The 12,064-nt window shown below is 38.2% G+C and overlaps 2 protein-coding genes across 5 annotated transcripts in view; one reads left to right on the top strand and one right to left on the bottom strand.

Annotated features, from left to right (window-relative positions):
• CDK13 (cyclin dependent kinase 13) overlaps window positions 1-5,471 on the top strand; it is a 122,821-nt gene extending 117,350 nt beyond the window's left edge. For all 4 annotated transcript variants that reach the window (XM_072760050.1, XM_072760052.1, XM_072760051.1 and 1 more), the window contains one exon: window positions 270-5,471. In XM_072760050.1, coding sequence (XP_072616151.1) covers window positions 270-1,117 — 848 coding nt within the window. In that variant the 3' untranslated portion in view covers window positions 1,118-5,471. The remainder of the gene's footprint in view (window positions 1-269) is intronic.
• Window positions 1-12,064, bottom strand: part of MPLKIP (M-phase specific PLK1 interacting protein) — a 148,577-nt gene that overhangs the window by 110,596 nt on the left and 25,917 nt on the right. The gene's annotated exons all lie outside the window — the stretch shown is intronic.

Raw genomic sequence — 12,064 nt, forward strand, 5'->3', positions numbered from 1 at the left:
AGCTTTGTTCTTCGGGCCGGAAATCGGTAGATGGGAAGAGTCCCAACACAATTCGATTTCTCAGTCCCTGTAGACTCGGGCGGTAACTCGCAGTGTTGGCACTTACATCCCTTCCTCTCCTTCCCTCCCTCCCTTGCTTCCTTCATTTTTGTTTTTGCTTACTTGCGGGGGACAGGACTTCTCATGTTCTTTACGAGCACCCATAGGAAACTCACCCGGCTTCTCATGGTAACTTTTAACTCTCCTTTTTTCTGCTTCTTTGCATATAGGGCAAGATGACCTCATTCAGCACCAGGATATGAGGATGTTGGAGCTCACGCCAGAACCCGACCGGCCTCGCATTCTGCCTCCGGATCAGCGACCTCCCGAACCACCTGAACCACCACCAGTCACCGAGGAAGATCTGGATTATCGGACAGAAAACCAGCACGTCCCCACCACTAGTTCTTCGTTAACTGACCCTCACGCCGGAGTGAAAGCAGCCCTGTTACAGCTGCTTGCTCAGCATCAGCCCCAGGATGACCCCAAGAGAGAGAGTGGCATTGATTACCAGGCTGGAGACACCTACGTCCCCGCGTCAGACTACAAGGACAATTTTGGATCTTCTTTCTCTTCTGCTCCCTACGTCAGCACCGATGGTCTCGGGGGTAGCTCTGCTCCGCCACTGGAACGACGCAGCTTCATTGGGAACTCCGATATCCAGCCTTTGGAGAACTACAGTACTGCTTCATCTCATTCTGGCGGTCCACCTCAGCCTTCTGCCTTTTCCGAGTCATTTCCCAGTTCAGTAGCTGGATACGGAGACATTTACCTCAATACCGGTCCCATGTTGTTCAGTGGAGACAAGGACCACAGATTCGAATACAGCCACGGCCCCATTGCCGTCCTGGCAAACAGCAGTGACCCTGCCGCGGGGCCAGAGAGTACTCATCCTTTGCCAGCAAAGATGCACAACTATAACTATGGCGGGAGCTTGCAGGAGAACCCGGGCGGCCCCGGCCTCATGCATGGACAGACCTGGACTTCTCCTGCCCAAGGACCCGGGTATTCACAAGGATACAGGGGACACATTAGCACATCAACTGGCAGAGGTCGAGGCAGAGGGTTACCATACTGAGTATCTGTTTTTCCTCAGGCACATCGTTTTTATCTGGAAAGACTTTTCTAGCTGCAATTTAAGGCAGCGATCCAAGAGACTTGAATAATATTAATTCAACAACAGCTTTATTTTTATGTGGAAAAGGGTCTTGCATACAATAGTTAAAAAAAAAAAGAAAAAAAAACCTTTGCTTAAATTCATGCTGTTCTAAAAACTAGATCTATTGATTGTACATCTTCACAAATTCTAGTTAACGATTTTATTTTGTATTCTTGCAGTTTTAAGTGGATGCTAATCTTAGGGACATAAGAGTCTTTTATGGCCCTCTTGCAGATCTTCTGAACTATGCACATTTGTGCTTTTTTTGTAAGTTTGGACCAACTTTTATGTAACAACCAACCAACCCCTCCCCCCTCCAGTTTTACAACAATCAGAAAGGGCACTGATTTATTTGGTATTTTTCTTTTTACAAAGCTGCCTTTAGTCAAAGGTCACTGTCCGTCTTTGCACCTGCTTTCAGTGTTATTGTGAAAGGTGTACTTTGTGCTCACTTCAGAAAATAAAACACAACCTTTCTCTTGATGCAACAGTTTTATAAACAAACAAAAAAATGGTCAACGTTATTTTTGTTTTATTTTGCAGATTATCATAGCCGAGCAAAATGCATTCAAATGAAATAGTGGGTTTTATATGAAAAATATGGGGTGGGGAGGGGAAGTAAGTGCCTTAACAGGTAAGCTTAAGGTCTGAAAAAGCAGTTAACCTTTACACCCATTTGTCTTCTAGAGGGAATCAGTACACTGTACGGAAGGGGCGGAGCTCGCGAGTGTTCCGCTCGCCTGCCCCCTTCCTGCTAGACCCATCCCCTCTGCCCAGCCCACTCTTCCTGCCTGCCTGTCTTTGGGCTGTGTTACCTTCCACTCTCACCTGTCTCCAGAGGAGGGCCAGCCCAAAAAAGGGATTAGAACTCCAGTCAGTCCCCTGTTACTTCCAAGAAGTTCTAAAAAGCTAGGTCGTCGAAGTGCTGAAAGTAATAGCTAAACGAGAATTCGGGAGGCCCGTTCCTTCAGGCTGCCGTATGGGTGATCGAGGGCAGTGGCGTAGAAGCAAGGCCGAAATACACAGGATTTGCCTGACTCCTTTAAAAGTTCACAGGGCGAGGGGTGGCAAACATCGTATCTTAAGTCACACAATTGCCATTTTAGGAAAAAATTAGCCGTTCGGTTTGTTAACTAGAAAACATTGCCTCGATTGAATTTATTGGAGCGAAAAGAAAATGTAGTGAGAGAAAACCTTATCTTCCCTACTCTCACCTTCTGTGAGGTTTATTATGACTTCTGCCAGACTCAGAACAACTTTAGCTCATTTTAATATTTTTTCTTTCTTTTATTAAAAGCAACAGAGAATGACGGACTAACCCATATGTAAGCTGTAATGGTGTCAAGTCTAACGTTTGTGCACGCTCACGCACACGCAGAATTATAATAATTCTTGAAAGGAACCAAAGGTGAATAACCAGTGTTTCCATTATCACTAAATGGAAAAATAAACTCTGGAAATGAGAGTTGTGCCAATTAACCATTTTGTTTTTAACTGTTCTCCTGGTAACTTACTTTTTGATTGGAATTGTAAATTGGAAGAACTGTTTTAGAATTGAACTTGCTCCAGTTCTAAAGTCAGTCTTTTAACCCCCATGTCCTCTATCTGACTTGTGAACCTTCATTTCAAAACAGTATATGGGAAGCATTATAGTTTGGTGACAGTAAGGATATTTTAAAGTGGATATTTTACCATTTTACTGCTATAAAATGAGTTGATGTCAGTTGATCATTTTATTTTTTTGATGGAATTTTTTTTTTTTTTGTTCGGGAGAAAGAAATGAATGGAAGAAAAATTATTTTGCTTTTATTTGAATATTGAGTACTAACAACTTATAATAAAACTACATTGCAGGAAGTGAAGAAATATTTTGAAATTTAGCAAAATAGCTACAGTATTCAAGTATCTGAAATTTTAATATGGTGAGTCTTAGCGCTTTAGACTTTCCTCTAAGTGACAGTATCTAAGTTATTCTTAATAGTCACACTCGATAATTCTGCTGACCATAGCAGCTAACCTAAAATTGAAGATATTTATGTGACATGAATAGCCTGTGTTTTAAAAATTAAATATTTTATATAAAATTGAACTGTGTTTGGATAGTTTTTCCAACATTTCAGTTATATTATGTTGGGAGAGTGGCTGGGAGGACAGGGAAACTGTTGCTTGAAACTGGAAGTTTGAACTATAGCTTCTAATATTACCCTAAGACATCATTAATTGTGAGACATACCAATTTTTATTGCACCATTTAGAAAAAATGTTGCCAATTAAGCCACAACACAATGCATCAATTGTAAGATTACTCCCCAAATTCAGAGAGGTCATCCCATGAAAGAATTGATGAAATACGGTAGCAAGATCTTAATGCATCCCTTCCATACCATTTAATACTTTAGTAAATTGGATTTCACAAAGAGAGCAAGGTCAGAAATCCCTAATTTCGTAGGTTATAACGGCAGTAATCCCTGAATATTCTTGAGTGTAATCTAAGGAACGTAAAATATTACTTAAGTTTTGGGGAAAGAAACAGGTAAGTCAGGTTGCAACCATGAGGATGAAAATAGACGACTGACCTACCAAAAGAAGGAATTTTCTGGTCTCCCACGTGAAGTTGCCTTTTTTATTTTCTGACCCGGCAAGTGTCTCTGCAAACTCAAATCTTGAGTCCGTTATTTGTTGGAGAGCTGTAGTCACCTATGAAATTTTAAAAGACTCACTATAAGGGGGTTACCGATGACAATGGTTTGGGGAGTGTGAATTAAGATGATATTCTGGCTGTGATTCGGGGCTTGGTCCCGTCAGCGAGTGTATATCCAGGGCCCGCCGAGCGCTGGGTGCCATACTCGCACCTGGGGTGCGTGAAGGCCTGAGTGGGTCACAGGCTTTTCAAAGGCCTGGAGAAGCTAGTGGTTCTTGCTGCTCAGCTGTGTCTACGTTACTCTTGAGTGAACGTGAGAGACGGAAATGTGAGTGTGAAATTGTAAAGTCCAATTTGTATAGAGAATATTGCAGAACTAGGACAACTAGAAACTCCAAGGTGAAAACAAAGTTCAGGTCGCATCTGGCCAGTTCGTAATAGGCCAGTCGGCAGCAAATACCAGGATTTCTCAAGGAAGGTGGAAGGTAAAATGGGTTAAATGCTTCCCAGCTACTCTCACAGGAACTTGTGAGTCAGAGTTTAGCTGTTTGCTGGGAGCCTAATCCAATTTTACACAACCTGTCACTGGAGCCCCCCCCCCCCCCTCCTTTTTAAGTAAACCTGAAATACAAGTTCTGAGTGAAGATCTACTGATCTGGGATACTGGTTTTGGTATTTTTAAAGACTGAACAGGATGTTCCAATAATCTAACATCATCTGGTCTGTCTCCTCACTTTATAGCTGAGAAAAATGAGATTTAGAGATGGGTAGCCAGGGCTGTCCCTCTAAGCCTTATCTAAATTCTGCAGGAAACACTTAACTTTTTAACAAGGAAATTGACTTAAAATGGTTACCAGTGTTGCAGTAAAATAAATTTAGAATACTGAACAACTAGTTTAATGCAAATGGCTTTAAAAGGTCAACTTTAAAAACAAAAACAATAGAGAAATAGACTTAAAACTTTAGAGAAGTTAATTAGAAGCCTATACAGGATGGATAGTTTTTAAAAAGGAGGTTCTTTTTTTAAAAGACAATAGTTATTCAAATATCAGTTTGACAGACTGAACCTTTCCTTTAAATTTATTTTCTATTTGTAAGAGGAAAGTCATTATCAGCCGGCCTGCAAACATTGCTTTTAAATTCTTTTAAGGTTTTATAATTTCCGGTGGTGTTATGAGGGAGCAATGCTTTCTCATTTACCAAAGCCTCTCCAGATAATTTTTTAAAGTGCTTTTAGTTTAACTGAAAATATAAACTATTAAGAGTTAATTGATAAGCTATCTAGGGATCCAGTTAGAGAGAGGGAGAAAACAGAATTTTGACCATAATGGAAAGAACTTGTCCTTTGAATTATGTGGACGAACAAATTGTGGGTTTTACTCCTTTCAACATGCCAAATGTCCTATTAAAAAATTTTAGTTCTCATTGCATTCAAAATGAGGCCCTGTATGTGAGTCACCCCTTGATTCTTTTTCACACTTAGTTTGTTGTAAAGGTGTTGTACTTTATGCAAGAACTTTTAGTAAAGTCTTGTAACTGTGAAATCTAATGTGTTTAATATAAGCCATTTGTTTAAAAAAAAAAAAAAGGCTGTATATGATAGTCTGTAAATAAAATGCCATCAGAATTCCAGGCCATTTTTAGCCTTGTTTTATTCTTGCTTGTCTCCAGAACAGACTTTCAGGAATAATCTTATCTGACAAAGATGACTCCGTGTTAACCATTGTGCCATGTTTTCTTTCTTTCTTTTACTTTTAAGATTTTATTTATTTGAGAGAGACTGCAAGCAAGAGAGAGCATGAGTGGGGTGGGAGAGCATGAGGGCGGAGGGAGAAGCAGCCCCCCCCCCCCCCCCCCCCGTGGGAGAGACCCCGTGGGGACTGGATCCCCGGGACCCCGGGACCCCGGGACCATGACCTGAGCCCAAGGCAGGCACTGTGCTGACTGAGCCACCCAGGCGCCTGTGCCACGTTTTCTTGACAAAGCTTAAAACCCAGAACACTTATTTTTCTCTTTTTAGCCTGGTACACATTTGAAAGTGTAGGAACACATCCAGAGAACACATCCATTAATTAAACCATTAATATTTAGCCTTTGGTGGGTGTATATAAATGCCTATCTAATATTTTTCTTAAAACAATGGGTTTATATTGCCTATAAGTTGGTGGGTTTTTTTTTTCATTTAATAATACATTGTGAACATCTTTCTAGGTCAATAATTACATTCTACCCTCTTTTTAATGGTTGTAAAGTATTCCTTTATAGAAGAACTATAAAATTTCCTTATTGCTAGACACAAAATATTTCCAACTTTTCTGTTACAAATAACAATATACTGAAAATCCACATAAATACAAATATACACGATTTCCTTCTAAACCTCTGCCCTCAGGAAAGGTTTGTAAGTTTTATATTCATTCTATTTTTCAGTTAGCCATGTTAAAACTTCTAAATCTGCCATTTTGACAGTTGATAAATCATCTTAATTTGTATTTCATATTCTTAAAGGTACAGTAATGTAAACTAATCACTGCATAAATAGGAAAGCTGTCATATGGGGTTTTTTTTTTAATGGCTACATTGACTTTTATTATTTCTTTTTTTAAACTTTTATTATAATTTCTAATGATTTTCTATTGATTGAATATGATAATTGGCATTCTTATTTCTGATTTTACAAATGTAAATTGTTAGTATTTCCCCCAAGTATAATTTAAACTATAGATTGAATATTTATGTTAAGAATATTCACGAAGCCCACTTATTAGGATCAGATGTTAATATTTTTTCAAGTGCTTTTTCAATGTCTACCCTTATATTTATGTAGATTTTCTCCTTTGAGCTATTGATAATAGACACCATCTATGTTAGTAGAATCTAATATTGAGCCACTTGTTTAAAATGTTGCTTATTCTATTAACTAAGTCTGTATTTAGGATTTTGTATTATGTTTATAAGAGAGAAGTCTGGTTTTGATTAACAGGTTTGATAGCTTTGCAGAATAAACTGGAAAACAATCTCATATTTTATTTGATTTAGAATAGTTTATGTATTGTAAGAATTATCTGTTTATTGAAGTTGATGCTGTTTCATTTATACTCAGATACACCTGACTCTTCTGGAAGGTAATTCTTTCACAATTTTTCTATTTCCTCATGTGTTCTTGTTCTGTTCAGGCTTCTGTTTCTTGAGTACACCTTGATAATTTTCCTTTTTCTGGAAATTCGTCCTGTGGTCTACCTTATTTTCAAAATGTTTTTAGCATCAGGGCGCCTGGGTATTTATTTCAGCATTTTGAGTTTGGTTCCTTTCTTCTACTTCCCTGACTTATTCCTACCCTTTGAGTTGAATTGATCCCTTATCAATCCACTTATTTTTCTTTCTCCAATTCCAAGACCATGTTAATGTTATGAATTCTCTGAATGTTTTCTTCGGCTCCATCCCATGGGTTGTTTCGTTATTGTTTTCTCAATATTTGATGGCTGAGAATTTGTTTGCTTGTTTAATCTAAGGGTTATTTAGGATGGTGAGTTTCAACTTCCAGGTGGCTGCTGGGTATATTTTATTTTACTTTAGTTTTTTATTAATAACTTATAGTTTCTATTACATATAGTCAGTACACACAGTCTGCTGTTGAGAATTTATTAAGGATTGCTTTTTATCCTAAGCACAGTTTTTCAGTATTTCCCTGGGTGCTCTGGTACAGGGTATGTTCTTTGGTACAATTTGTCATATAGCCATTAAATCAATTATTATTAATTGAATACGGGTAAGATTCTCTACATCTTTACTTCTATGCTTCACTTCTCTCAAGGAGAAATGTAAATTCTCATTCTGCTCTTACATATCTAATCCTTTTTGTTTTATATATTTTATGCTATATTCAGGACTTACAGGTTCATAATCTTTGTTCCATTTATTCAAGTTTTAAAAACCTTTAATTCTACTAGGTCCAGTTGTAATATTATCACAATTACTCGGTCTTTTGTCAGTTTATTTTATACTCTCTTCTTACCCCTTTTTTTCAATGCAACCTTGCTGGCTTTGTTTTTAACCTTTGCTAACTTTTCTTTTTCTCTCTTTTTAAAATTTGTGTTTTCGGGCCTTCTGTTGATTTGTGATGTTGCTATTCAGCTTTAGATGTTTGAAAGATGTATGTAAACCTATTTTTGAATAAATAATCTCAGGTATAAAGAAGTTGCTATAGACCATCACCTATAAAAAAAGAAATCTGCCCACTTTCTAGCCCTCTACTTCCTTCTGTTTTTTTGGGTTTTTTTTTTGTTTGTTTGTTTTTTTTTTGTAGTAAAATTAATTATTTTAGCCTCATTTAAAAAATAATGATATTGGGATGCCTGGGTGGCTCTGTGGTTGGGTGTCTACCTTTGGCTCAGGTTGTGATCCTGGAGTCCCGGGATTGAGTTCCACATCGGGCTCCCTGCACAGAACCTGCTTCTCCCTCTGCGCGTGTCTCTGTCTCTCTGTCTCTGTCTCTCTGTCTCTCATGAATAAATAAAATCTTTAAAAAAGAACCGTCCTGTTTTTAAAAAAATGATGTTTCAGTTCTGTTACATAACTATTATAATCATTACCTAATATATCAGGACAGAATGTTAGACACGTCCATTTTAAGATCAGGGATGGACAAAGATGCCCATATATTAGTTACTATTTGGTATTCAACAGTTTGTGGCAGGTCTTTGTTACACAGTTAAGAAAGAGCCAGGGAGAGGAAGGAAGGAAGGAAGTGAAAAGTAAGTTTGGAAAGGAAGAGAAAGTTCTTAATGGCAGACTAGATGACTTTCAACGTAGGTGTCGACACTGAAGAGAATCTATACTAAGGTTGATAGCATTAAAATGCGATTTGCGAAAGTTGCAGGAAACATTGATACAGAAGAACAAAGGGTCAAGAATAGCCAAGGTACTTTTGAAAAAACCCCAAGAATTTGGACTTGCTTTACTAGATACTAAGTTTGCTGGGACCCTGGTTATGCACAAGCACAAATATTAAAGTCAAAAAGAGCAAATGTTTAACATACACATTTTCATGGGTCTGAGTGACAAAAATTAAAAATAGCGAGGAAGGGAATATGCACTTTGACATAGCAATTCCATTTGTGGGAATCTGTTATTAATAAATAATACCATTTATAAAGTAATAAGCATAAATAAGTAAGCATAAATACCCTAAATATCCATCTATTGGAAAGTAGTTAAATATTGTCATGGTTAAAAGTGAAGAAAGATTCCATTTGATTAAATAAATATGTCTATATATAAATTTATAGAAGAATTTGGGGGCACCTGGGTGGCTCAGGTCATCATCCCTGGGTCCTGGGATCGAGTATGTACCCAGCTCCCCCATCAGCAGGAAATCTGCTTCTCCCTTCGCCTCTGCCCCTCCCCACTGTTCGTGCTTTCAATCTCTCTCTCAAAAAAAGAAGAAAAATAATTTGAAAACTAACACCGATTGTGGGCTATTATATAGCACAGTGGTTTAAAAGGCAGGTTTCTGAGCCAGCATCAGTTTCTAGCTTTACCATGTATATTGATCTGTATAATCTTAGAAAAGTCATCAAAACCCTGATTCTCAGTTTTTACATTTTTGTGTGAAATGGGTACAGTACTGAAGTTTTATGGGTTAAGTACCTTGATATTGCCTGGTATAGAGTAAGTGCTTCATGAATATTTGGTCTTGTTTCTGACATATTGGGTGGGAGTGGGGAAGGGCAAATTTTACTCTTCATTCATGCTTGCTTCTTATTATCTTTTTGTAATACATTTTAAGTTGGAAGATAAACAAATAAGAACATTCACCCCAGAGGCTTTCCACAGAATATAAAGACTATCTTGAACTATCTCCTGTCTGATCTCATCTTAAACATCAAAGAAGTGGTTAACGGAGAACTGTGTGTGGAGTTCATTCTTTCCTTTAAACACTAACGTTTACTACCTTCAAATTCAGAGAAATGATCTCTTTCTCTGTCTCCATTGGAGGAGATAAGAGAGGCTCGTTCTATGTTTGTTACAAGGAAATGGTCTAAGTCCTCCAGCGTTGGGACGACTCACTTTGAAAATTTAGGTCTCCAGCAGCGTTCAGATGGGCTCTCTCAGGCCACTGTTGAGCTCAAAAGTTTCTGCCTTGGGTGGGCATCGGAATCACATGTCAAGTTTTATTTTTAATTTCACATTTAAACTTTTATGTAAATATAACATGGATATGTTAAAGTAACATTAAGTGCACCTCATGCATTTTTATATATGTTTACACACCCACGTAACCACCACCCATATCAAGAGAGACAACAATTCTATCACTCCAGGAAGTCATGCTCCTTCCCAAGCAGGACTCCCAGGAACTACTAAGCTAACTTCTGTCATGTTTGAATGGTTTTGCCTGCTCCTAAGTGTCATATCAAGGGAGTCAGAGAGGGGTGTCTGGGTGACTTGGTGGGTTGGGCGTCCAGCTTGGGCTCAGGTCATGATCTCAGGGTCCTGGGATAGAGCCCTGCGTTGGGCTCCCTGCTTGGTGGGGAGTCTGCTGCTCATTCTCCCTCTGCCTCTCCCCACTGCTGTGCTTGAACACATTCACTATCTGTCAAATAAATACATAAAAATCTTTAAAAGAAAAGGGAGGGGAGGAAGCCAGACAGTATGCATTCTTATTAACAACTTTGTTCCAATAAATGTGATAAATTAGATAAAACAGACAAATACAACTTAAGACCAGCAGAAGAAGAAATTGAAAAGTCTTACTTCTATGAGAGGAATTGAACCTGTAATTAGAAAATTTATCCCCCCAAAACAAAAGAAGTATCACTGTAGGCTCAGCATGCTTTGCGAATGAAAACTTCCAAAGACAGAAAAAGCAGTAATTCTACACAACTCTTAGAAATTAGAGATGGAATATGTTCCAGTTCATATTATGAGTTCAGCATAATCTTGACAACCCAAGCCTGACACGGACTGTATAAGAAAATTGCAAGCTAATATCTCATTGAATATCCCTCACAAAATGTTAGAAAATCCAGATTTTAAAAGCAAACAGTGATGGAGGTATGATGACCAAGTGGAGTTTACTCCAGAAATGCAAGGTTGGGCTAAATTTCATAAATCATTGCAATTTACCACATTCTCATGGTTAAGAAAAACCATACCATCATCTCAGTTAATGTAGAAAGTATGAAGATTAAACATCCATTTATGATAAAAAAAAATTCTCAGAAATAGAAGGGAACTTCCTTAATTTGATAAAGAATATTTGAAACATATAGCTAACATATCTAGTGGAAAAATAGTGAACCCTTTCTTCCTGAAGTCCAGACAAGACAAGAATGTTTAATTATCACTGCCACTTGTCAATATTTTACTAGAGGTCTGAGCCATAGGGTGAAAATGTAAAGATTGGAAAAGAAGAAAACAAATATGTCTTTTTTCACCGACAGAAAGTACAAAAGAAACCACAAACAATAAGTTAATTTAGTTGAATAAAAGATTGAAATGCAAAAATCAGTTGTATTTATATATACTAGCACAGTTGAAAAATGAAATTCAGTAATCAGGGATCCCTGGGTGGTGCAGCGGTTTGGCGCCTGCCTTTGGCCCAGGATGCGATCCTGGAGACCCGGGATTGAGTCCCACATCGGGCTCCCGGTGCATGGAGCCTGCTTCTCCCTCTGCTTATGTCTCTGCCTCTCTCTCTCTCTGTGACTATCATAAATAAAATAAAATAAAATAAAATAAAATAAAGTAAAATAAAATAAAATAAAATAAAAAGAAATTCAGTAATCACTAACATTAACATAAAAAATAAAATACTGGGGCATCTGTGTGGCTTAGCAGTTGAGCGTCTGCCTTCAGCTCAGGACATGATCCCAGGGTGCAGGGATCGAGTCCCACATCAGGCTCCCCACAGAGAGCCTGCTTCTCCCTCTGCATGTGTCTCTGCCTCTCTCTCTCTCAATCTCTCTCTCTGTCAAATAAATAAATAAATAAATAAATAAATAAATAAATAAATAAGATCTTTTTAAAAAAATCAAATAGGATAAATCCTACAAAAGAAGTACTAAAAACTACAAAACAGGGCACCTGGGTGGCTCAATCAGTTGAGTGTCTGCCTGCCTTTGGCTCAGGTCATGATCCTGGGGTCCTGGGATGGAGCTCTGAGTTGGGCTTCCTGCTCAGTGGGGTGTCTGCTTCTTCCTCTGCCCCTCTTTATTGGTAGC

This window comes from Vulpes vulpes, chromosome 5 (assembly GCF_048418805.1).
Source record: "Vulpes vulpes isolate BD-2025 chromosome 5, VulVul3, whole genome shotgun sequence".
NCBI classification, from domain to species: domain Eukaryota; kingdom Metazoa; phylum Chordata; class Mammalia; order Carnivora; family Canidae; genus Vulpes; species Vulpes vulpes.